The sequence below is a fragment of the Aspergillus multicolor genome, assembly GCF_047715735.1.
Source record: "Aspergillus multicolor strain CBS 133.54 unplaced genomic scaffold BDW74scaffold_43, whole genome shotgun sequence".
NCBI classification, from domain to species: Eukaryota; Fungi; Ascomycota; class Eurotiomycetes; order Eurotiales; family Aspergillaceae; genus Aspergillus; species Aspergillus multicolor.
In genome coordinates this window covers 97,844-122,040 of record NW_027395994.1, presented here as the reverse complement: position 1 = coordinate 122,040, position 24,197 = coordinate 97,844, and the positions used below count along the sequence as shown (strand labels likewise).

The 24,197-nt window shown below is 52.3% G+C and overlaps 13 protein-coding genes across 13 annotated transcripts; 6 read left to right on the top strand and 7 right to left on the bottom strand.

Annotated features, from left to right (window-relative positions):
• Positions 1-555: 555 nt before the first annotated feature.
• BDW74DRAFT_106091 (uncharacterized protein) lies at positions 556-1,282 on the top strand. Its single transcript, XM_073721629.1, has one exon. It carries the CDS (start codon positions 731-733, stop codon positions 1,187-1,189), a length of 459 nt encoding a protein of 152 aa, XP_073578660.1. The 5' UTR covers positions 556-730; the 3' UTR covers positions 1,190-1,282.
• A 333-nt stretch (positions 1,283-1,615) lies between these two features.
• BDW74DRAFT_106103 (uncharacterized protein) lies at positions 1,616-3,798 on the bottom strand. The gene has a single exon (XM_073721630.1). The coding sequence runs from the start codon at positions 3,666-3,668 to the stop codon at positions 1,674-1,676; it is 1,995 nt and encodes a 664-aa protein (XP_073578659.1). The 5' UTR covers positions 3,669-3,798; the 3' UTR covers positions 1,616-1,673.
• Positions 3,799-5,327: 1,529 nt separating this feature from the next.
• On the top strand, positions 5,328-6,287 carry BDW74DRAFT_183250 (uncharacterized protein; the record flags this gene model as incomplete). The annotated part of the gene is made up of 1 exon (XM_073730458.1): positions 5,328-6,287. One exon carries the CDS (start codon positions 5,328-5,330, stop codon positions 6,285-6,287), a length of 960 nt encoding a protein of 319 aa, XP_073578658.1.
• Positions 6,288-6,905: 618 nt separating this feature from the next.
• Positions 6,906-8,415, bottom strand: BDW74DRAFT_162710 (uncharacterized protein). The gene is made up of 3 exons (XM_073726001.1): positions 8,297-8,415; positions 7,406-8,206; positions 6,906-7,335 (listed from the first exon to the last, which is right to left on the bottom strand). Exons 2-3 carry the CDS (start codon positions 8,057-8,059, stop codon positions 7,285-7,287), a joined length of 705 nt encoding a protein of 234 aa, XP_073578657.1. The 5' UTR covers positions 8,060-8,206; positions 8,297-8,415; the 3' UTR covers positions 6,906-7,284.
• Positions 8,416-8,923: 508 nt separating this feature from the next.
• On the bottom strand, positions 8,924-9,163 carry BDW74DRAFT_162709 (uncharacterized protein). The gene has a single exon (XM_073726000.1). It carries the CDS (start codon positions 9,111-9,113, stop codon positions 8,952-8,954), a length of 162 nt encoding a protein of 53 aa, XP_073578656.1. The 5' UTR covers positions 9,114-9,163; the 3' UTR covers positions 8,924-8,951.
• Positions 9,164-9,542: 379 nt separating this feature from the next.
• Positions 9,543-10,106, bottom strand: BDW74DRAFT_183248 (uncharacterized protein; the record flags this gene model as incomplete). The annotated part of the gene is made up of 1 exon (XM_073730457.1): positions 9,543-10,106. The coding sequence occupies one exon, from the start codon at positions 10,104-10,106 to the stop codon at positions 9,543-9,545; it is 564 nt and encodes a 187-aa protein (XP_073578655.1).
• Positions 10,107-11,616: 1,510 nt separating this feature from the next.
• BDW74DRAFT_183247 (zinc-dependent alcohol dehydrogenase family protein) lies at positions 11,617-12,732 on the top strand (the record flags this gene model as incomplete). The annotated part of the gene is made up of 2 exons (XM_073730456.1): positions 11,617-12,127; positions 12,206-12,732. 2 exons carry the CDS (start codon positions 11,617-11,619, stop codon positions 12,730-12,732), a joined length of 1,038 nt encoding a protein of 345 aa, XP_073578654.1.
• A 718-nt stretch (positions 12,733-13,450) lies between these two features.
• BDW74DRAFT_162707 (uncharacterized protein) lies at positions 13,451-14,698 on the top strand (the record flags this gene model as incomplete). The annotated part of the gene is made up of 2 exons (XM_073725999.1): positions 13,451-13,635; positions 13,687-14,698. Coding segments are annotated over exons 1-2 (997 nt in total), but the record flags the coding sequence as incomplete, so codon positions are not given.
• BDW74DRAFT_171185 (aspartic peptidase domain-containing protein) lies at positions 14,658-16,084 on the bottom strand (the record flags this gene model as incomplete). Its single annotated transcript, XM_073727271.1, has 7 exons — positions 14,658-14,694; positions 14,778-14,835; positions 14,869-14,942; positions 14,976-15,411; positions 15,587-15,748; positions 15,887-15,959; positions 15,992-16,084. The coding sequence occupies 7 exons, from the start codon at positions 16,082-16,084 to the stop codon at positions 14,658-14,660; spliced, it is 933 nt and encodes a 310-aa protein (XP_073578652.1).
• Positions 16,085-16,532: 448 nt separating this feature from the next.
• BDW74DRAFT_171184 (Zn(II)2Cys6 transcription factor) lies at positions 16,533-18,128 on the top strand (the record flags this gene model as incomplete). Its single annotated transcript, XM_073727270.1, has 2 exons — positions 16,533-16,567; positions 16,631-18,128. The coding sequence occupies 2 exons, from the start codon at positions 16,533-16,535 to the stop codon at positions 18,126-18,128; spliced, it is 1,533 nt and encodes a 510-aa protein (XP_073578651.1).
• Positions 18,129-18,391: 263 nt separating this feature from the next.
• Positions 18,392-18,943, bottom strand: BDW74DRAFT_183243 (uncharacterized protein; the record flags this gene model as incomplete). Its single annotated transcript, XM_073730455.1, has 1 exon — positions 18,392-18,943. The coding sequence occupies one exon, from the start codon at positions 18,941-18,943 to the stop codon at positions 18,392-18,394; it is 552 nt and encodes a 183-aa protein (XP_073578650.1).
• A 1,645-nt stretch (positions 18,944-20,588) lies between these two features.
• On the top strand, positions 20,589-22,104 carry BDW74DRAFT_171182 (MmgE/PrpD family protein; the record flags this gene model as incomplete). The annotated part of the gene is made up of 2 exons (XM_073727269.1): positions 20,589-20,822; positions 20,893-22,104. The coding sequence occupies 2 exons, from the start codon at positions 20,589-20,591 to the stop codon at positions 22,102-22,104; spliced, it is 1,446 nt and encodes a 481-aa protein (XP_073578649.1).
• A 157-nt stretch (positions 22,105-22,261) lies between these two features.
• BDW74DRAFT_188812 (aminotransferase-like domain-containing protein) lies at positions 22,262-24,082 on the bottom strand (the record flags this gene model as incomplete). The annotated part of the gene is made up of 1 exon (XM_073731817.1): positions 22,262-24,082. The coding sequence occupies exon 1, from the start codon at positions 23,849-23,851 to the stop codon at positions 22,262-22,264; it is 1,590 nt and encodes a 529-aa protein (XP_073578648.1). The 5' UTR covers positions 23,852-24,082.
• Positions 24,083-24,197: the final 115 nt, after the last annotated feature.

The window sequence follows — 24,197 nt, the reverse complement described above, 5'->3', positions numbered from 1 at the left end:
GCCGGGAGCGGGCAAAGATAAGAAAGTGGTGGAGCGTTGTAGCTAGCACTTCATACTGAGCGTTTCTTGCACTGGAGATTTAGTAAGGAACTGTTTCGGTAAACGGAAATGTAATATCTGATTGCCAGTACCTAGTTGACGTAGTCACAGCCCAAAAGCCACGGTACCGAGTCCATAGAAGAGCGAAGATAGGATTGTCGTAGGTGTGTACAAGGGGAGACAGATGTTTGTTGACGCAATGCAAGAAGAACTCGCGGTATCTTCCAAGCGTTAATAGACAGATGGCTTAGTAGGAAGCCTTGGTCAGGGACAAGGTTTTCTACTTGAAACGCAACTAAGCTCGCCAAGATAGTCCTATAGTCGAAGACCGCCGGGTTCATTCCAGAAGGATGCCAGCAGAAACCTGGGCAATCAGGTTGATCACCGGAGCTCCAGCCTCTTGGATGCCAGTGCCGGTAAGGTTTCCCAGCGACAATCGAACGGTGAGAGGCTAACACCTCATGGCTCAAGACACGCGAGGGTGGCTTCTGCAGAGACCTGTCGGTATGGCGAAGAGTCTGGAAGGCTAAGGACGTGGTCTGCTAGGCACAAGGATAGACTGCGCCTCGGTTTGAGGCACGGCTAGAGAACTATAGACACCATAAGAAGAACAAGCATTGAACTGTGACCTGACACGAACTCTACTAGCACAAAGCTTATTCCTGTGGGCACTGAGGCCATCATAACCATAATGATTAAGTCCTCGCAGAGCAGTCTGTTCGACAACCTTATGCTGCTTAACAACAGGAAAGGCCGCTCGTCGCGTCAAAACCACGAAGCTCGAGCGCGCGGGCACTGCTTATGGAAATCGGTGTCCAACATTCAAGAGACCAGAGCGAGGACCGACGTTCGAAACGACCTCCTGACAGCCGGTGCAGAAAATTCTGCCGTGAATCTTGCGCCTTGTCTGGTCGATGAGCAGCATCGCAATCGTCGCGAGGTATCGTTCAGAGAATGCAACTCCGTAAGGCTTCCCGGTGTTAAGCCGTCACATTCTAGACGCCCGTACAGCTTGCTTGCGGTCCAGGAAACAGGAAAATACACAGCTGTCGCGATAACGGCGCGGGGCGCGGCTCGACCAACAGATTCAGTGCCAAATGCTAGCTTCCACAATTCGTCGAAGGGCGCGAGGGTCACTGGACTCAGGTGAACGAGCGGACGGCGTGTAATCGACGAGAGGAACATGATTGCCGCAGAGTGCACGCAAAGCGAACGGTTCTTGATCCGAAGGCCGCGGGCAAGCCGGGTCATAGGCACTGATGTATCCGGACATTCCTGTTCTCATAAGCACACAGATAATGATCAGGGTATATGTTGCGATTAGCGGCACTCGCAAATGGCTCGTATGGCCATTATTTGGCTTAGTGAAAGGAGAAAAGAGCCGCGGGATGTTCAGGTCGTGGACATGGACGCTGGCAACCATGACATTGCAGTTGTTTCGTTGGTAAAAGGTGGGGAAGATATCAGCCTTTTCTTCCGCGGAAGGACCGGCTCAGTGGGCGTATATATAGATGCATGACTGCAGAGAGCGGATGACAGCTTGGAAATGCAGAAAAGGTCATGACGGAAGTAGCAAACGAGACCTTGGAAGGGGCAATATTGACTCCCAGACATGATGGCAAGGCACGTGACTCTCAAGAGCCACCGGGCGCCTGAGGCACCATCTGATGGATCTTGTCGCACAACTCCTGCATCTTGTACGGCTTGTGTATGATTCCATCCATTCCAGCGTTGAGCATGTCAGCCTGCTGATCCTGTCGAACATTTGCAGTCACTCCTAGGATAGGAATGTGCGAACCACTCTCCTTCTCCAGCTGGCGAATCTCCTTTGTCGCCGTGTTCCCGTCCATCACCGGCATCTCCTGATCCATCAGGATACAATCAAACTTGTCGTCTTCCCAAACTTCAAGCGCTTCCTGACCGTTGTTCGCTGTCGTTACTTCAAATCCGGATATTTTCAGTTTGCGGGACACAACCTTCTGGTTGATAACGTTATCTTCCACGAAGAGGACGCGCGGGCCTTTGACAAACTTCGACATTGTCGCAATCGCGCTGGGCTCCTGTTTCAGTGAGAATTCGTCGACGTTGGAATCCCGCCTCTGTTCCTCTCTTTGTGGTCCCTTGCCCTCTCTCACCTCTTGCGCCAACTTCGCCGAATGCTTTTTGCGATCATCACTGACGGTGTTGACGCCGACCTCCTCGACATTCTTCACCGGTGGTTCCTCATCAAATTCTGCCATTGACGTGTCTCTTTTCACGTCAGGTGTTTTGCTGTCAAGGTCCTTGATCTGATAACAAAGCTCGTCGATAGGGGACACATCCCGGTTGTCTGCAGTCTGAGGTTGGGGAGGCGTCTCGGTGGAACGACGGACGGAGAAGAAGAAGCCAAAGGTACTTCCATCGCCCTCTTTGGAACTCACGCCAATCTCGCCGCCATGCATATGACAAAGTCTTCTGCTAATGTTGAGTCCGAGGCCGTACCCGCCATAGATTCGATCGGTCCGCGGAGTTGCTTGCTTGAAGCGCTCGAATAACAGCTTCTGGTGCTGGTCGCTGATACCGATTCCAGTGTCCTTGACGGCTACCATGATAAAGGCAGACTCGCCGTTGCCCCATTCTGGATCCTTGGTCGAGTCGAGTTTCAGCGCGGTTTGGTTCGGTTCGAAGAAGACAACGTTTGGTGGATATGATGGCGGCCGACTTTTGGCAGCGCCCATTGAAACTCGAATCCTCCTTTCTCCTTGCGCTTGAGCAGTGAATTTTATGGCATTGGAGACGAGGTTGATCAGCACCTGCCCCATCTTGTCGAGGTCGGCTAACACCCAATCCAGATTCTGATCGGCATAAGACTGGTCGAGATGGTATGAGAATTCGATTTCCTGCTTGCGAAGTTCGGGTTTGAACATGGTCAGTAGCGTGGCTAGGTGCGATTTCGGCTGGACTTGCTGCGGCGACAGCGTAAGCATCGAGGCATCCAACTTGGAATAAATCAGCACATCGTCAATAATCTTTTTCTGATGTGCAACGCAAAGGTTGATCGTCTGCGCGGCTTCAGATATCCTCGCCATTTGCTCCTTGCAGTCTTCCGGCGCATCCTCGGCGATAACGTCCATGATATCCTCTGCACAATGCAGTATCGCAGAAAGCGGGTTGCGAACCTCGTGGCTGATCATGTCGATGAACCGCTCCTGCTGCTGCTTCCGTTCCTGTGCGTCATCTGCAATCTTCCGCTGCAGCAACTCCGCAGTTTTCTCCGGCGTAATGTCGCTAATCATACAGATTAACCCGCCATTATCCCGCAATCCGAACTGATCCAAGTCTTTTTCCTTCAGCGGCGTCATCGAAACCGCGCGCCATACCTCCGTGTGATCCTTCGTTCGGTACTCCCTTCGTATCCCCGTCCCTAATCGAAGCGAGGCGCGGTAGGCATCGGCGAGCTGGTCATAATCATCAGGGTGAACGGACTGGGCTAGACATTCAAGTCCGACGATCAAATGGCTTGCGGTGAGTTCCTGGAAGCGGCGATTCCTGAAGACAATCTCGTCGGAGGGGTTCACGATGGCAACGCCGACGGGGAGGGTGTCTGCTAGCTGCTGGGCACAGATTGTCCCGTAGTGTTCGCTTTCCATCGCGATGAAGCCGGCCAGCACGAAGCCGTAAGCGCGAATCGAGCGAAGAGCGCACCTGCGAAGACTCAACGGCGTCTTGGGGGGAGGTTCGTGATATTTTCAAGTTTCCGCCCGATCCAGACCCGGGATTCCGCCTTGCTTGCAGATCGATCGTTGCCATGACGTAGCTGCGCTCATGATGTCAGGCCCACATTCCTCAACCAGTGCGAGCCGTTATTCGCCTGCCTCGTACCACGGATCAACAGCAGGAACCGGAGATATCATACGGGGCCCGCAATCTGATTCTTAAGTGTGCCATACATCCATATAAAATTTAAGCTAGACACAGTGTATGCAAACGTAGGTAGTACTGGTAAAGCAGTGTTAAAAGCAACTTGGTGACCATGATGTGATTTATCATGGACAAGTAACACTAGATATAGAGGTTATCGAGACCTTCCTTGGCACCCCAACCAACTCCGATTATAATTATGCCGGAGTAGGGCTTAACGTCTTATGCCCCCTATACCAAGGCATGAGATCGGTGCTCATAGTTCGACAGGAAACCATAGCTTACCTGGAGAGCTCCCCCGACCCCCAAATTACACGCTATCCGAAATTCAGAGCGAAATTTCGACAGCCAGATGCATGTGTACAGAGATGGAAGGATGAAAAATATATGGACACTTGGGGAGATTATCCTCAGTTTTTTCGCTCGGCTGTTGGGTTCATCGGCAATGGAGATGAGGTCTTTGATGCCCCGGCTACCCCTACAGTTGAACTGCTCACCTCCCCTCATCAAGACGCCAAGGATAAGCTTTCAGCTGCTATTTCAAAGATAACTGGAGAGGATATTCATAGCGGGTACCCCGTGGGCGAAATTGCCGCGCAGATTGGCATAGTTGTTACAAGATGCGTGATTAGCATGGGAGAGACAACATTCCATGGGGAATCCGGGAGACTGGATTCACAGAGAAAAACTGCTTACTATGGCTAGCAGATCCACGGTACTGCAAGCTTACACAAAAGTCCCAGGCCTTGGGCCGCATGGCCTCGGAAAAACTAAGTTTATTTCATCGGCAGATTATTGAAAATAGTGCACTGCGGGTAATTATCCTGGACTAGGAACCATCGCAGCATGTTATATCCAGCATACCTCTTGGCTTGCGGAAGGAGTTTCAGCTCCAAATATACTGTGGTGTTATATCTGGCATTACTGAAAGAGATAACCAAGGGCAACTCAAGCGAATATATCTCCAATCCCCTAGGTCCCTGGCTAGCCTCTTATTATGTCCAGGCACAGCCACTCAGGTTATAAGTGAAATCTTTAAGTTTACCGCGGCAATAACACACACCCATGGACTTCGCCCGTACTACTGCGCCTCATCATCGGCTGTGCACCAGATTATTAAAATCTATGGAGAGGAACAAGAAGGCGCCACAAGGATAACAACCACCGATATGCCAGTCATGATCCAAGCCTATATCTACAGAAAGGGTTTTCGCAGAGCGGAGGACATCCAACGCCTAGTGGATATTGGCAGTTGCTTATCTCGTGGGCTTCTTTTGCTACTTGTTGTTCTACGAAAACAGCCAGCCCACTTAAGTGACTCTAGGCCTCTACGGATTACCGGGTCAAAGAAAAAGGCGCGCCGGAGGCGCATCTTTTCAAACAAGGAGATGCAAAAGCTCGAGCTTCTATTGCCAGATCCTCTACAACTCCCACCAGCAAGGGAAGATACTAGCAGCCCACTGGAAAAGTCGGTAGCCCAGGTTGCCGTCGAATGCCTTGCACCGCTTGATGGCCGAGTGGATAGTCAAGAACTTAAGAAATTGATACAACTGGCCGACGAGATGGAGGAAAAAGTGAGAGCTGCTTCGATTCAGACTAATGATGATGATGATGATGATGTTGATGATGAGCACCTGGACTTTGAAATCAACGATATCGGCGTTGATACCCTCTACAGTGAGCTCTTTGTTCCTGGAGTGGACGATGATAACGACGACATGGACTCCGGTCATGATAGTCCTGCCAATTTACAGTCAGCCATATCACGGTGCACAGTAGCTCAACGGCGCAGCCCCGAGTGGCGTCGCAAACGGCGCATGGACAAGAAAATCCTCGAGGAAGGCGTGAAATACGGGGGTTCTTGGCAGCTGGACCAAAAGGGTCGGTTGCTAGTGCATGTGCTTCCCGTTCTAGCACATATTGTAATAACCTCGAAGTCAGAAACAGGCTGGCGAGATGAATTTGCACCGGAAATCTTGGTGGGGGCGGAGATTGATGCCGCAATGAGGCATCCGAACTGCTGGGCGCTAGACTCGAGGGACACAGACCCCGGCGCAAAGCTTGCCTTGATTGTGGACGGTGGAAAGGGTGACAGATATGTTAATGCTGAAGGTGAAGGGAGTGCCCGCAAGGCAAACACGTTTGTTGATTGGCTCTTCGGCTGCTCTCTTGAGACGATCGCAAGTCGCCCGAGGAGGCATATTCACGCGGGCAAGGGGGACCCGGTGGTGAAAGCTTTAAAGCTGGATACCGGTGGAACATACTACACAGATGACCATGGAAGGCTGATTCAGAGCCAACGTGGAGCGAATTCTGTAGTTAGTCAAACCACTAATAGTGATATCTGACAGTCTCACACTTGATTGGGGTTTCCGTACCCACTGAAGTCTGCCTATGGGTGTAATTTGTCCAGTTTGTAGGAGGCCTATCAACTATGGCTCCTCGAGTGTGCAAGGCCTTTCAGAAACTTGGTCAATGCCACGGTTTGATGTTTGCTAACTTCTGGTAAATGAAGTCTAACTAGGCCTGCAGGGAAGACGCCTAATTGCTGAGACAGCCATGAAGATAGGATGTAGGAAACGTGCGCAAGCGGGGATGAAGGGATCTGTTTTCAAATTACCCTAGCTAGAAGACCAGTTTATACAAAAGTTCAAGAGAGCATGCGTACTCCTCTCCACATTCTTCTATTTAGAGACGGAAGAAAAATGTAATGATGGGGGAGAGGAAGGAGACTACTAGCCTTGATTTGCTTCTACCAAAGCAGGTGAAAACAGAGAAAACTGGATAGAGCCATGCTTGATATCCTCCCTATATTGTAGGAAGGAGCAGAACGTCATTGTCTACTAAAGCTGCGGCTGGCAGGTCCGACTAGTAATAGATCCACTGCCGAATAGATTTTATGCAAACTGGTCGGACTTCGACCAGGTCTAAATCAAGTGGGTTGGCCAAATATTACGGCGATCGCTGTTCAGGCCCAATATGTTCCCTAGTCAAGGAGACTGGACACCCCAAAAATATAAAGGGATGCGATGTGTCGTACCACAAGCTTATGGGATGATTTTCCCGGATTGTGCAAGGGGCATGGATTGCTCGTTGCAGCATTTGAGAGCGACCATGAGCCGCTCACAACCCAGCCTACCATTTGGTGGAACTATGGCACTTGGAGATGGTGCTTATGGTTGGCGCGGTAGATAAACCATAGTGGCCGGTATCAGGCGAGTTGTCTTCACCGTGATTGACAGATACCATTAACATAAAGGCTAGTATACTTCCTGCTATCACAAGCTCTGTGCCACCTAACAGACATATCGCCACTGCCCGTCGGCATACATCTTACCACTCCGCTTACAGCTGCTCCTTGACCTCGGAAATCGCTTTCGCGGGCAGAATCATGAACTGTTGGGGTTAGCCATACTCGTACTGGACTCCACGTCAAGGGGAAGAATGGCAGATGCCAGGAACATACCGTGAGCGAGGTCTCACCAACCCCGTCAAGCCCGTAATCCACCTTCTTGAGCCCCTGGAATCCCGTCTTCTCATACAACGGCCTCCCGGCCTCCGTCGCCTCAAGATAAAGATCCAGCCCCAACCTCTCCGCCTGCTCAACCCCCCAGGCCAGGAACCTCTTCCCGATCCCTCGCCCCTGGTAATCGGGATGCACAAACAGCGCCTCCAGCTCGATCCGCCTCCTCAGCTTGATGCCCCCCTCGTTCCCCTCGATCTTGCCAACCTCCAGAATCTCTCTCTTCCCCTCCTGCACAAGCGTCCACACTGCCCGCGCCATTTCGTCCCGCCGCTCGGAAACAACTGCGCTCAGCCGGTCGTTTACGACCTCCTCAATTGACTTCTCGACGACTTGGTCGGTCTCCCAGATGGCCCACCGCGCTAATCCGACCATTTTTCCTGTCGAGACATCGACGGCTTTGAAGCTCGTGACGTGCGGCTCTGTGTCGGCGCCTGCTGAGCGCTGTGCGACCAGTGCGTCGATAGAGGCTGCGCTTAGTGGGCCGGTGTACGCGAGTCGGTTGTTCTCGGCGAAAGCGACCTCGCCCAGCAGGACGGCTTCCCGGATGTCGGTTTTTAGGAACGGTTGGATTTCGATGCTTGATTGGGAGGGCATGGTTGCGTTATGTCGTTGTTGTTGCCTGGCTGATTATAAAAAGTCTCCTGAATCGGTAAACAGTAAGACGCGTGAAATGTGCTGTAGATTGGGTTTTGACGTGCTGGTAGTGGTTGATGGAAGAGAGAAAGAATAGTTGGAAACTACCTAGAGACAAGGCGTCAGCTTTATACCACCGTTATGAGTCATTTCGCGCTAGTGTTGGCTATATTGTCGCGACATATATGATATACTAGCCTTAGCAGCGTCGTATCCTGTAATCCCTAGCAGCTGCTTAGTGCATCCCTCAGCGGCTTGGTTGGCTGATGCAGTGGCGCGTAGGCTTCAGCCGCCTGTGGGGTTATGGGGAGTCTAGGCAGAAGGTTAATGGTGCTGCATGATGTCTGTGGAGGTAGTATGTAGATGAATTGAAACAGGCAACAATGAAAACGGGAAGCAGCAGAAAGGAGTTTGAAGTAGAAGATATCGGTCATGGATGATACAAAACGTCCCTGCCTAGATCCTACTAGTACCAGTAGGTACCATAGATGCCTAGCGGAGTGAATCAGAGTTGGAGTTCGGGGCCTTAATATAGTGTGATCCCTGGCTAGGAGTTCGGGGTACTACCGTAGGTATAAATCAGGTTGTGAAGTCCGAATACTATAAAGCATTCAGGCTCAGCAATTTCGATTGAACAGTCCATGATTCTGGAAGCGTCTAATATGTGTTGAGTCATTGCTAAGACAATCCTAAATCCCTACATTGCGCGGCATAAAGATTGAGGACTTTTTTTTCTAAAACCTAAGATGATCCGGACTTGCCTTTCGGTTTGCCCTATTTGGTCTGCGCCCGGAACTCCAAAATCGCCTGTTAGACACCTTTCGATTGCCCTTGCACCCGCATCTGGCAGGCATCATTGTGCATTATGGACTAAAGAGCTTATAATGAGTCTGGACCCCGGTCCGATTCCAGTGGGTGGTCTTGTGAGGCCTACGCCGAGTATGTTTCGGGCTGTTCTCCATAGCGCGATCTCCAGCAGCACTACGCCCAAAGAGTAGATGTCGTGTCCGGCCATAGCCAAACGCTGCGACTGTTGGTCAGCATGGCGATAAACAAAGTGTTCGAAGTCAAACCCGGGGCTGCCTTGTTGGTTGTGGATGCCCGCCTCGCGGACCCCGGTATAGGCCCACGCGGCGAGAAAAGGGAAAGTGCCTCCCTTAGCGTCTGCCAACATGATGACCGAGTGGCTGGAGATGTTCCCGTGCACCAACACCGAGATAAGATAATCAAACAACGCCCTTGCTATTGTATGCAAAATTCCGAGTCTGTCGCTGATACTGGGGCGGGGGCGACGGCGACGGTTGGAAATTGTCCTGTGGAGAGATTCAATTGGCAAACTGCGGTCCAAGTCCAAATGAAATGGCAGCTCATAGATGAATGCCGTTCGTTCCTCCTTTGGATGGTCCGTATATCTTAGGAACCGGGGCATAAGACCGACAAGAGCCTAATCAGGTGGGCCTGCCGTCACGCGAGATGCGAAAGAAAGCAAGTAGGCGCGTTTGCGGATAGAGGCCTTCAACTTCAATCCTTCGGCGTCGGACGCCTTTCGTAAGGATCTCAGGGAATGTCCGTATGCTTCAAACCCAACCATAACGTAAACCTCCTTGCCGGCTGCTCTAAATTGGGCTGTGGTCAGATCACCACCTCCCCTATCATTGGACCGCTCTGAGAGAAAATGCTCATTGAGGGGCGCAAAATGATCCGTTGCATGGACAGTGGCTAGTTGCGTTTTGACAAAACGGTCTAGCTCCATGTCTATTGCTCCAGTAGTGAGAGCAAAATCGACATTTTTTATACTGAGGAACATGAGGGCCATGGTCCGCCGCAGGCATTCCACGTACATCCGTTGATACGTTATCAACCGCTTCAACCAGTCAGGCTCGAAGACTGTCCGGTAGGTTGGTCTCTCTCCAGCTGTCGAGCCCTGTTCCCGTCTCTTGCTGACCTCAAGTACATCAATCCGGATCTGTTGGAACTGGTTACCCTTATTGTCGTCATCATCTGGCATTGCCCCAAGCCGTATGTGATTCCTCCCTAAACACCAACCGTGCGCCATTGCCAAGAGCTCATAATTCCGCAGACATCCATAGAAGTCCGTAGTTTTCCCGACCGACATCGCTTTTGAGGGCCTCGGGAATACAGCTGTGGCGCATGAAGGCGTTCCTATCGTAAAAATTGTGGTAAATCGCCTGCCAGAAGAAAGCTCTTCCGCGTTGTAGCTCAAGTAGAGTATGCGCTCGATCGGGTTCGCCCATGTCCGAATGTTGGACCATACCGCAGATGAATAAGATGACATCGAAGACTTCAATGAAGGTCTGGCGGGCTGTTGCTTCGGGCGTGTCTATATCGCAATAAAATGAGTTAAGTAATGGATAAGAATGCTGGTGATCACAGACACACAATTCCGAACAACTAAGAAGTCAACATAGGTCATAATTGTTAGTGCAGGAAATAAGAGTGAGAGGTTCAACGCTCAAGGGCCGCCTGGGCAACGCTGGCAGTCGAACCTTCCATCAAACCTCCCGTAATCGACCGTGTGTAGCTTCCTCAACAGCGCGCCGTTACGCCCACAACGTCTGGAGGAAGTCAGCACATTTGAATCAGAACCTATCGAGCTACATGAAACTCCAAGATATGATTCATGACCGTCGCGTGGGGGTCATTTATCGACTTATCAACCCCCGAAGCTGCAGTTTGGCTGAGTTGGTCGCGCCCAAGGCCGCAATATAGCTGACCTTGACGATTTTTATCGCCCAGGTAGGTGTTTAGCTCTTTCTCCATCGCTGCCGCGAATAGACCGTGGGACGCGCGTTTTGGGCTAATCCGAGCGTCCACTGTGGCAGAGAAAGCGAAATGAAGCTTGAAGCTCCCAGTGCCGTCCTCGCCGCAACAAATGGAAGTAGACCGATTGGATCGGAAGCTGAGCAACAGGCTGAACGACGTACTAGGCTTACCAACATGGCCCAGAGCCTGAGGAAGAGCTTGCAGGTTCTTCAGAGGCCAGTCCCTTAATCCTACCCACTACGGGTCTATTGATCTATATGTGGCTTTATTAGTTGGATATCTTGTTGATCGAGCCATGGTTTGGATGTTGGACGTTGGAAAATATGGGTGAGAATTAACATAATCACTATGTACCTTCATATCAATGGAATAACTGTCACTCGCTAGCCAGGCATAGACTCAGCTATAGACTCTAGCCTTTCCATAAAACAAAATTCCACCGTTAGACTATCTTGATGCCAAACTCGGCGACTCTATCAAGGGGCCATCGTACCAGGATACCTTCGTGCGGATGGACGCGGGCCGCGCCGCTCCACGCCCACGTCAGACTCATGTCACTCTACGGTCACACATCACATCAGGTACGTCTTCTACTGATATAAAAAACGCAAAGCAGTTGCACCTCTACATGGTTAGCAGAGTGGCACACCATTCAATACCACCACACAATCTATACTAAACGACAAAGCAACTCAAGCATTATCACTCACAGCCACAACAACACTACCACCACCATGCCTCAGCAAACAGTTTTCCGCCTACCAAAGCACACCTCCCCCTCCGACCTGAAACAATGCAGCGAAGAAATCCCCAAGCCTGCCAAACACGAAGTCCTCATCAAGATCCGATCGGTCTCCCTGAACGCCCGAGACCTTCAAATCTCAAAAGATACCTACCCGATGCCCGTATCCGACAACGTAATTCCTTGCTCCGACGGCGCAGGCGACATTGTGGACGTCGGCGACGGAGTGATGGAATTTAGAAAGGGCGACCGTGTTGTAATCAACTTCAACATCAAGCACCTCTATGGTACGGCGAAGGGGTTCGAGGGACAGCAGGGTGGGTTCATTGACGGGGTGCTTGCGCAGTATGTAGTAAGGCCTGCGGATTGTGTGGTTAAGGTGCCGAAGTCAGCGAGGCAGAGTTATGCTGAGCTGGCGAGTCTTGTTTGTACGGGTGTGACGGCGTGGAATGGGCTTTTTGGCTGTGTGCAGTTAAAGCCCGGGCAGACGGTGCTTGTGCAGGGTATGTCCCTATTTTAATAACTTCTTTGGATATTAAATTAGCATGGATGTATGGATAAGTAGATGCTGACCTTTGCAGGAACCGGTGGCATCTCCTTAACAGCCCTCGTCCTCGCCAAAGCAGCCGGCGCAACGACCATAATAACCTCATCCAGCAACGACAAGCTGAAAGACGTGCAGAAGAAGTTTGGCCCTGACTACACAATCAACTATAAAGAGTATCCCGAGTGGGGTTCGCGGGCGCTCGAACTCATCGGCGAGCAGGGCGTCGACCACGTTCTCGAAATCGGAGGCGTCGGCACAATCGAGCAGAGTATTAAGGCGCTTGCGTATGGCGGGCATGTCAGTGTCATTGGATACCTGGCCGACGTTGACCCGAGCAAAATGCCGAATGTGTTGCAGCTTGCCCTGACAAAGGCCGCTGTTGTTCGCGGGATACTTATCGGCCCGAAGTGTATGCTGGAGGATGTGGTAACGTTTGCGGATCGAGCGAAGCTGAAGTTGCCGGTTGAGAAGGAGTTTGGGTTTAGTCGGGATGAGGTGCTTAGTGCGTATCAAGAGCTGGAGAAGGGGGCGTTGGGGAAGGTTTGTATTCGGGTTGAATAGAGTCATCCATGGGGTCTTTGGCGGGGGATGTACGTATATGCAGCCGCTCAGTATCAATCTGTGGCACCTAAAAGTACGCCAACAATTAGCTGCATACCATATAGAATGGAGTGAAGGGACGTTGCTGCACCGGATGAGTTGGCCACTTCCACCCGTTCCGCCAACCGCCCATGAAAGCGAGGCCCTCCATGCGCCCAGTAAAGATTTGTGGCCTCCTCTCGGTCAAGATGATTAGGGTCGTGGTTAGATGTGGCCTAGGCAGAACCTCGTATTCGTCGCTCCCAGTGAGAACATTGCGGAGTCCGAACTGCCGACGACTCAAAGCACATAAGCTGTAGGACCAGGGTATAGGCTCGTAAAGTAAGAGAGAATAAGCAGGGCTGAAACGACACCCCACATCACCCGGTTGTCACTTCCAGCTCAGCAGAATGGGACCTGAGGATGCGGCGTCTCCATTAACACAATTTCCGAAAGAAGAGAGCTGGATGACGCCATCGAGGATTGATTAATAAAAGCGAGCCTCATCGCCCTTGCCGTCGTACGGTATAGCCGGGCCTGCTCCCCAGCCTCACTGATCCGGTGGGGAACGGGACTTGATCAGCACAATTCGGCAAGTCAAAAAAAAGGGTCAGCGGGGTATACGATTACGGGATTATAAAGCTGCCACCAGTATCCCCACCGCCATATCATTTCTTCCTTTCTTCACTCTCACACAACACAACTACAGCTGCACCCACAATGGCTACCTTCGATCCCACCCACCCCAAATTCAAGGGCTTCGACCTCATCCAAGCCACATATAAGCACGTCGGCGAGCATGGCATCCGCGTTGATGTACTCATTCCAGAAACGCCAACCACAGGGAAAAGACCAGTGGTTGTGCGCTTCCATGGCGGCGGGCTGGTACGTACCTTCCTTCAGCCCACATGAATTCACCAATCCTGACCACAACAGGTAATGGCCGACTCCCTTTACCACGACTTCTGGCCGCAATGGATCTCCGACCTCGCGCTCTCCCAAAACGCCATAATCGTCAGTCCAAACTACCGCTTCATGCCGCAAGCCACCGGTCTCGAGATCTACGACGACACCGAGGACTTCTGGGGCTGGCTCAAGTCGCCCGCATTCAGCGATCTCCTATCCGCACACAGCTCACCCGCGATTGCGGACCTAGACCGCATCATTGTATCCGGTGAATCAGCAGGCGGTTTGTTGTCTGTTAACACATCGCTCACGCATGCCTCCGAGATTCGCGCAACGATCGCGCTTTACCCCTCTATCGACCCGAGCGCGCCGGACTTCGCGGAGCCCCGAACCAAAGACCGGCTTCCGTTTGGCCTCAGCACGCCTGAGACGGTTATTGACGACGCGCTTACCGCGTCTGGGATTCCGGAATGCGGGCCTGTCTCGTCGCTGATTCAGAACGATTGGCTGGGTGTGATGTGTGCGGCGATTGAACACGGACGGCTTGGGAAGTGGTATGCGAGGGGTTCGGAGGGATCGGGGAGGCAGGACCTGCTGTATCCACCGCGTCGGCTGGAGAAGCCAGATGCGAGCATTCCGGTCGGTGGGATTACGGTTATTCATGGGGAGCAGGATAGTGTTGTCCCTGCGAGCCATCCTGTGCCGTTTGTCGAGAGGGCAAGAGAGGTTTTCAAAGGAAAGCCCGGGGGTGATAAGATTGCGATGGTGGTACATGAGGGCGAGCATGGCTTTGATGCGAACGTAAGATATGAGGAACCGTGGATGAAGGAGGCGCTGAGCACGGCGGTTGAGGAGTGGTTGAAGTAAGGTTATCGCCTGTATGGCTTGACCGTAAGGGAGGCCAGTGTGGTTCCAAGGTTATCCGTGGTCCAGAGATCCATGCTTGAACACTCTTGAAATCTAATCTTGAGAGAGCTCTAACATCTCAGAGATACTAACAGTCAAGATAGCAATCCAAGCATCAAGAGGAAGGATAGACTAGGTACAGCATCTAAAACCAAGTATCTCTCTACATGAAGAACGCAAGGATACGGGCATCTACAAAGTCTACTGGACTAGACCCCGCGGCAGTTGTTCTCCCACCGTAATTCTCAGGCACATACCCATTCTCTCCACCGACTCCATCAGTCCCATTAGCCTAATTATTTGCACCACTGTCAGTAACATCTTCCAAGAGCCTCGCAAACCGCGTCTCACTCTTCCCGAAATCAAACACCAACACAACACTTTTGAAAAACGGCAACCCAATCACGTTCAACTATAGGGTCTCCATCAACCGTAACTCATCGGAGTTCCCGATCGCCGAGATACAGAGATCTCCGCCCGTTTGGTAGATTAGGCCGGAGGAGTTATGCGTGAAGGTATGACCGTCAATTCGTAGGCTAAATGTTGAAGGTGCCTTGGCGTTACAGTCGACTACGTACGCCTGGAAGGAGTTGTTGTGAATGCCTGGTGGGGACAAGAGGGCGTTTAGAGGCTCTGCGAGGCGAGCTGGGATGTACGAGAGGAGGTTTCCAAAGTCGAAAAAGGCTTGGAAGGGGGCTGAAATTGAGGTTGCGGTTGAGATGTTGCGAGCTCTGCGAGTTGAGTTCTGACCGAGTAAAGCAGCGAGTGTAGTCGCCCAGTAGGAGGAAGTTCGTCTATTCGAGGCGAAGCTCTGCAGGATGTTGTTCATAATCTCGACAGGAGTAGCGGCTCAATTATCGTCGTGCTTCGCGGGAGGCAGTTCGCGTAGCGAGAGGTATCCTCCGAACGCAGGACTCGATTCGTTGAGTGCGCTCCGGGCAAGGACGTGCGCGAAGTAAGTTCGTTGATGAGCCTCTCCTACCATATTTCGAAGAGAATAGGCTTGTATAAGAGGCCATTGTACAATACGTCGGGTCATCGGTGACGTTGCTCGGGTACGCCGAGGTCAATGACGGGTATCCCAGTCCCAGCAGGCCGGAGTTCACACCGTCGCCCATGGGCGTCGACTTGTCGGCCACGACGATATGCGTTCGAAGAATAGTGACGCCTGCAACGGTAAATCCTTCTCAAGCCATCACGCCGCTTGCAATCCCGGCCCTGTATCGAATGTCGAAGATCTGGGTTGGGATTTCCTCGTATGTTTAGTAGATGTTGTACGTTCGGTCAAGGTCGTAGCCGCATTCTTCCTCAGCTAGCTGAAGACCAGTGTCTTTGTCCAAACAAGTGAACCCGTTCTCCATCACGTACAGGTCACTGCTGCCGGAGTCGACGAGGAGCTGGAAGGTCGTCCGCCGATTGTGGCCTCAACGTCGAAGACGGTGCGACGTCGGAGGGGCAGGATGGTAGTCGCGCTGGAGCCAATCAGGAGGGGAAACAGGACGTATTCTATGAAAGAAAGCATGATGAGAGAAGTTTGATAATGGGATAGTTGAGGTTATCGTCGTCGAGAAGGGCGCATTTATAGGCATTCTGCTGCCTACAAACAATGCTGGGTGCATACCTCTCGGTTAACTCCATCCTCGATTGACCAGATTCAAGCTCTTATACTGCATCAGAAAATAAGCTCGATCTGAGCCTAAGGAACCGTCTTGCCCGGAGATCTCTCGCCGAGCGACCCCATTTCCCAAAGCGGCAAAGCGCGAGCGTCGTATATTTTAGCGAGCGACGATTTCGCCCCCAACAACTCCGCCGCTCTCCTGATCTCCATAATTTCGACTCAATCGTTTGCCGCAAATAGGTAACGACGACGAATAAGAGGAATCAAGAATCCCGCCATGGCTGACGCGGGAAATATACGAGTGGCCCCGACTGCGGCGGCAGGCACAATGAGGAAGGCGACCCGGAAGAGCATGCCCAAAGTCCGCACGGGCTGCGCAACCTGCAAGTAAAAGACGGTCCCGAGCTTCCACCTACGCAACTGCGGCTCCGACTGACGAACTATTGACAGGCAACGCCGCATCAAGTGTGACGAACGCAAGCCTAGCTGCCGGAACTGCGAGCGCACCGGCCGGCGCTGCGAGGGGTACCCCGTCATTGTACCTGCAGCTGGAGGTTCCGGAGACGCCGGCGATACCCGTGTGTGGGCCCAGGCTCCTCGGCAGCAGATCACTGTCTATAACTTGCCATTTAAGATCCCTGGGAGTCAAGCCGACCGGCAACTCCTCCATTTCTACATCTGCGAAGCAGCCGGTGGACTCTCCAGCTTCTCTGACCCGACCCTATGGACGAATCTTATCTTACAGCGCTCGCATCATCAGCCGGTTATCCGACATTCCCTTATCACTTTGGCGGCCCTGTATCGCGATTATCTACAGGGCGGAAATAAAATCCAAACGAGCGCGGCTAGCACGGCAATGGAGCGGATCGCCAGATGCCATCGGCAGCTACGACTTTATCTCCGCTCACCGGACGCTTCTGCTGATACAGCGCTCATATGCAGTATTCTGTTCTTTGCGTTTGAGACACTTATTGGAGACTCTATTACTGCGACAAACCACCTCGACAACGGGCTGTACTTGTTGAAGCGGTGCCAATCGCAAATGGCTCCAAGTACGAGCGACGGCTTGAACCAACAGCTGACCTCCCTTTTCACCCGTCTAGATATCCATGCTAGTACATTCGATGACGAGCGCGCGCCGATCTTGAATCTCGTCACGACAGACGAAACCGCAGGGTTCGTAAACGTTGTCCCATCACAATTGCCCACCATTGTTGAGGCAGAGATAGTCCTCACAAAACTTGAGAACTGGCTGATGCACCACATCATCGCACATGCCGCGCACAAGCATAAGCCGGCCCTCGAGTTTCCAACAGACCTTCTCCGCGAGCGCTTCGTCCTGTACCAGCAGTTCGAGCGGTTCTTTTTCGCTTACTCGGCTCTTCTGCAGTCACTTTCATCACCAGATAACATTCCGCCTCGCGCTCTTCTGATACGAATACAGGCCAGAATGTATTACTCGGTTTTGCTTGAGAATATCCCCAACGACTCATTCGGCCCGTGTCCATCATCCGACAGTTTGCGCAATACACTGCTGGACCTCGAGACTTTCCTGTCGATGGAAAGTACAGAAGAGAGTTCCAAGACCTTTACCTTATCGTCGCAACTCGTCGCAATCTTATACTTCATATGCCTCAAGACCCCCGATTCCGAACGCCGAAAGTATGCTTTCGGCCTCCTCAAGCACTCCAGGATGCCAGCAAAAGACGGACTCTGGGAGTCCGAGAAGGCCGCATCGATTGTCCAGATTCTCATCGACCAGACCAAGGAGCGCGCTGGCTCACTGGAACAAACAGGAAAAGACTTAATCAAACCTGAAGAGGGTGGCATTGAACATGCCTTTCGCGAGATTAGCAATCGGCCGAGACCTGGGTGTTTAGCGAAACGCTTGCTGAGACCTGACATGGCCTCCTATGAGCCGCCCCTAGTCAGCGATGCCCCGATCTGACTACATGGTGGCGATAGCCTGGGATCAACGTTCAGACCGGAGACTGTTCGTATTCCGAGGGATGTCAAGTACTACTGGAAATGGCATGCTAAGGCTGGTACTTGAGTCGTCATCCGCCGTCATGAATCAATCATTGGCAATGTGCATTCCAAGCTGACTATATACGGATACTTCGGTCATTCACATACAAGACAAGAACCAACAAGCACGACTGGATGAAGTAAAACTGATCAATCCCAACTATGGTGACGAGAACGATACAATCAACAATTATACGTCATCCTCAACCCAGCTCCCGCCCGCTGCGCGAACTCGACACTCGTTTCGGCACTGTACCCGTTGGAGATACTCAAGCGGTACGCCATGTTGGGTTTGCAAGTAAAGCTATTAATCACACGATTCGCCGCGCCAGACTCAAACTTCACACTGCCGACAAGACTAATTGGCGCAGGGCAGTACGCCCAGGAGATATCGATGCCCCGCGGCGAGCGGCTCAACGGGCCAGCGACAGAAAAGACTTCGACTGGTGCAAGACCGACGGTGTTAACGAGTGTACTAGCAGGGAAGGAGTAGGAGAGCGTGCAGCCCCAGACGCCCTGCGGGACGGTGAACTCGATGAAAGTGTCTTGCTTCTTGGCGCCGTTGGCTTCTTGCGAGACTTTGAAGCCGGGAAGGTAGGAGGCGACAGGCTGAGTAGAGTCAACGCGTGCGACAGCTGGATAGATTGTGGTGCAGGCGGAGGGTGCTGGGACTGCGTGTACGAGAGTGGTGAGGGCAAGGGTGAAAAGGAGACAGGTGAGTTTGAGGAAATGCATTTTGGCTTAGAGGCCGATACTGATATTGATGGACAAGTAGAGATAGGCTTGACTGGAGACTGCAAAATTGATCGGGGCTTTCCTGGGTTATATGGTTTTGTGGAAGGGGTAGGGTTCCCCTTCGCCCTTTACTCTTCCCTTCGTTATCCCTAGGGTACTCGACCCTACACCGTTCACATCTGCCTGCGCACAAACACGAAGACATCAACTGAGACATTTGATCGCGTTTTCCCCACAGAATACATCCCATCACATCGTCGAAATCTATTTGTGGATTATGATATCCTATCCTTTGTCCGTGAAGAGCCTGCGATGGCCTCACCTAACATCCGCATCTGGCAATGTTCTACCAAGCCCTACCGTGCTCTCACTTACGATTTCTCCTACCAAACGAAATGTCTGAGTTGGTGAATTCTTACCAATCGACTTCCCTTTGAGGCTGAACCGGGCTTGATGCTCGGTGGATTTCCACTGGGTACCAGCCACCTGGCGGCCTTGGCCGTTCGTATTTGATCGATAGCGCAAATTCAAGCCATTGGTTTCCTGAACAAATGGGGGCGTGACATGGCCGTTTACGAGGTGGCTGGAACAAAATTCGAACAGTGCAAACGGTTCCTAGCAGGGGCGGTTAGTCTAGCCGAGGGGTGAGACATGGGATGCTATCCTATCCTTAGCCAGGGCGATCAGCCGATCAGCAGCCCAATTTTTGAAATAGAATTCGTCTGTTGCTAGCGCTGTCGTATTCACGGCTTGCGGCATATCTAATGACAACGACGAGCAATAAATAGGCCTTGGCTGGCTTGGTTGAGACATTCTGCACGGTTTTGGGCTTGTAGCCTTCGAGTGCGCTAGTCATCATATTCACTATCGGTCGCCCTCGGCGGTCATACGCTTAAGACTCTCCAGAGTCAAGTGAGGATACGACGTATTGGGAGTCTATTCAGCTCGTTGTCTGAGAAGCCCCTGCGCACTGCCTGAACCCGGCGCCACGGGCTTGGGATTGATTGTCTTCGCATTGTTACAGAATAGCGGTCATCTCGAAAGACTTTTCCAAAGCTTTCAAGCGCTACGACAGCACGAGCCATTCGTTTTTACGCTCGTTGACATCGCCGACAAAGGACAGCGTGGTGATGAGCGTCGGCGCGAAGAACGACGATGTTCAACCGACCATCACCCCTACCTTCGGAGCCGGGGTATTCAACTATCTCCCAAAAAAGCATTCATCTGGAATCACACCGAGCGACTCAATGACTCTCATTCCTCAGTCCTACTGGTTCTCCGATGACGGAAAGCCAGGACCGGGGCAACACCCACCGATCGACGGCCGATCCATCGTGACCGATCCACAATGGACCAAGTTTACACTCAACTGTGACCTCCGAACTATGACGTTCAGATCGTCAACACCAGATCTGGGAAACCTGATAAGTACATGCGCGGATCTGCCGGCACACGATGCGTGTTTATCTTGAATCTTACCTCCAGTAACGCCGAAGCATTGCGGTGATAGCGGCGTTAACGAAGTACAAACTCGTTGCCTGATCCACTAGCCTTACACATATAAGCACTCGGAATCGAGGATCATCCAGCATTTCCGGTCATTCTCAGCAACCTTTTATAGCAATAGCATAGAGAGGAATTCTAGATGGCCAAACATGACAAGAATGATCCCGGTGTAACCCGCCAATTTTGCTCCTGGGTTGAGGGCCTAACGCTGGACGATGTCCCCGAAGACATCAGAGCACGCGCCAAATATCTGATCCTCGACGGCCTAGGCTGCGCAATCGTCGCATCGCATCTCCCATGGACCGAAAAAGCAACGAATATCGTTCTGGACATGGAAGGTGAAGGCTCCTGTCCGGTCTGGGGATATGACAAGGTATGCCCGCCCCACCCCCTCTCACCTTGATTTTTACTATGAGAGAGATTTGTATCTAACGGCGAAGCAGAAAATAAGCCCCCTCCCCGCGGCCCTCCTAAACAGCACACAAATCCAAGGCTTCGAGATTGACGACTGGCACTCGCTCGCACCAGTGCACTCCAACGCAATTGTCCTCCCCGCCCTTTTCGCAGCGGCATCTAACGCGCAGTCCCAAGGGACGCGGTTCACCGGATCCTCTCTCCTCCTCTCCACAATAGCCGGCTACGAAACAGGTCCCCGTGTCGGCCTCGCCCTCTACGGGAGCCACATGCTCAGCCGAGGCTGGCACAGCGGCGTAGTCTTCGGGCACGCGCAGGCCGCAGCAGCTGTATCCAAGCTCCTCAGTCTGCCCCGGCCCCAGATCGAAGATGCGCTGGGGATAGCATGCACACAGGCGTGCGGGCTCATGTCCGCGCAATTCAGCAGCGATGCAAAGCGTATGCAGCACGGTTTCGCGGCACGGAATGGGCTCTTCGGGGCCCTCCTTGCGGCGGGTGGGTACAGCGGTATCAAGAATGTCTTTGAGGAGCCGTATGGCGGGTTCCTGGGGACTTTTAGTCAGGGGTCTGGAAAGGAGCCGCCCTTCATGGAAAACGAGATCGTGAGGGAGCTAGGCGAGACCTGGCAGACGGCGAATATCCGCGTCAAGCCGTATGCCGCTATGGCGGGGACGCATAGTAGCATTGATGCTATAGCGGCGCTCCAGAAGGAGCATGCGGATAAACTAGGCGATCTGACCAAGATCACAAAAATCATATTCGAGATGTCCGAGGCCGCGTATAAACATGGCGGGTGGATTGCGCAGCGTCCGCTTACGGCGACGGGGGCGCAGATGAGCTGTGCCTATGCGGCGGCGGCGCAGTTGCTGGATGGGCAGGTTCTTGTTGAGCAGTTTCAAGACAGCAAGCTTAATCGGAAGGAGATCTGGGATCTGATTGAGAAGACGGAGTGTCGGCAGACGGATGAGTTTGAGGATTTCATGTCGCAGCGCGCGACGGTTGAGTTTGTGGATGGGAGTTCGATATCGAAATTCGTCAAGGCGGCGAAGGGCGTTGATCCGCCGCTGTCGAATGAAGAGGTTGTTCGGAAGTTTCGCACGTTTACGGAGGGTTTGATTTCGGATCAGAGGCAGAGGAAGATTGAGGAGCTTGTGTTGGGATTGGAGAGCTTGGAGGATATTGCGGAGTTGGAGGAGTTGCTGAGTGAACATATCAAGTCTCCGTTTGGGGTCACATCATAGGTTTATATTCAGGCCTTTGTACATGAATTCGATCAATATAGGACAGAAACCTCGGTCTTTGATGTTAAAGAAATGAGAGAACCAATATCTCGTGCAGACACAGAAGTGTTTCATCACAAACCAAGCACTGTAGCTGTTTCCTAGATCCATGGGTAGCTTAGCGGGAAGCTGAAGAGTCCACAAGTCCAAATTCGCTCTTCAAAACCTCCCCGAACAACCGCACGCCCTCCTCCAAATCCTCTTCTTCAGCCGCCGCAAACGTCATGCGGAAGTTTAGCTGCCCTAGAGCGCCTCCATTCCTATTAGCAGAGAAAAGGGAGCCTTTAGCGACGAGAACGCCAACTTCTAGGCATTGAGCCAAGATATGTGCCTCGAGCGTCTGGATTTGGCGACCATGGTCTTCTTGGTTCCAACCCACCGATGGTGAAGTAGTTGAGAAGTTCTTCTGGAAAATAGGGTGCTCCTTCCAGTCGACGCTTATCCACAGAAACATCCCGTAACGCGGTGGAACCCATTGCGCGATTTCGTGCGGTAGGTAACGATCGCAGGCGCGGAGCATGATATCGCGGCGCCGCTGGTACCCAGCTGAGAGATGGATGAGCCATTTCGTAAATCCATTGTGGCCCCAGGTACAGTCGAGGAGAGACCAAAGCATCAGCTGCGACGGGCCGTTGATAGCGACCGTGGTTACATCCTGGTACGCAAGGAACTTGTCGATAATCTGGGAGGAAGCGGTCACCCAGCCGGCACGTAGTCCGGGTGAGAGGATCTTGGATGCGGAGTCGAGACGGACGACCCGGCCGGATGTGTCGAGCGATAGATACGATGGGGCTGTTTTGGAGTGGAAGATTTCAGCGGACATCTTCGAGTGTGCTCCGCGTGTGTAGTCTCCCAATCGGAGGAAGTAGTACGGATCGTCTTCAATGATGATTAGGTCGTGCTTTTCCGCGATTTTGTAAATCGCCTTCCGTCTCTCAGTGGGTTGGCTGAACCCAGTCGGGTTCTGCCCTGTCGGGACAGTATACAGGACCCTTGGCTTAGGGCCACGAGACGGGGCCCAGGAGATCAGTGCTTCCTCCAAAGCCTCGGGTATAAGGCCATCCGCATCCATGTCTACCCCGTGCACTTGAAGACCGTTCAATACCGCTCCCTCAAGGGATCCAGGGTAAGTATATCTTTCCGTGAGAAGAGTGTCGCCTCTGTTGCAAAATATCCGCAGCGCTACTTCAAACGCAGCCGTTGCACCACAGGAGAGGAAGACACCCCAGTCGCGGTACGGTGGGTTGTGGACGAGTTCAATATGTTCTGTCAGAAATCGAAGGAGGTGCGGTGAACCGGCTGACCGGCCATAGTTAAGGGCGATGGAGAGATTGTATGTATCGTTGTACTTTGGTATAGTGCACTTAGTAGTGCTGGACTTATTGCCGGTGCCATTGCTGGTCTCGGTCAAGACATCGGGCACTTTGAAGCTGAGCGACTCCCAGGGGTAGTACTCGGCCGTTGGCCGTCCTGTTCCAAGGGCGATGATCCTCCGCTTTCCCACAGGGCTAGAGGTTTTCTTTAGTTCAGAGCCCTCGAAGTGTTGGCTTTCAACGCTGAAATGAGAGTCCCAAGGACTAGCGAGCGGATGACATTGAGCATGGTGTGACTTGAAGTTGTCTGAGGATGTGACTGGCGCAACACCCAAAGGTAGGGGCGCGGAGTTAGCCCGCAGGGCCTCGATATCCGTTGCTTGAAGGCGAGGCATTATATGCTAAGCGGTGTTGTGTCCTCTTCTGTTTCCACGGATTCCGTTGCCCTCTGAGGGCCTTATATACCTGGATAGCTTCCCACCTCTTATATTTGGCCGATATGCTTGCGTGCTTCAGGGTAATCGGAGTGAGTCGTAGTATTCTCCGAACACGCCGACTTGCGCCAGCGCCGTTAGTACAGGCCGCATGCTTGGAGGCAATTTGGTCTATCGGAGTATATCACGCCGATGAGGGGCGAAATGGCGTTGGAGCAGATTCGGTAACGATGGGGTAAATATAAACCCTGCGATCCTAGAAGTAGCATTAGTTGATCTAATCTGACATCCCGACATTCCTGCCACT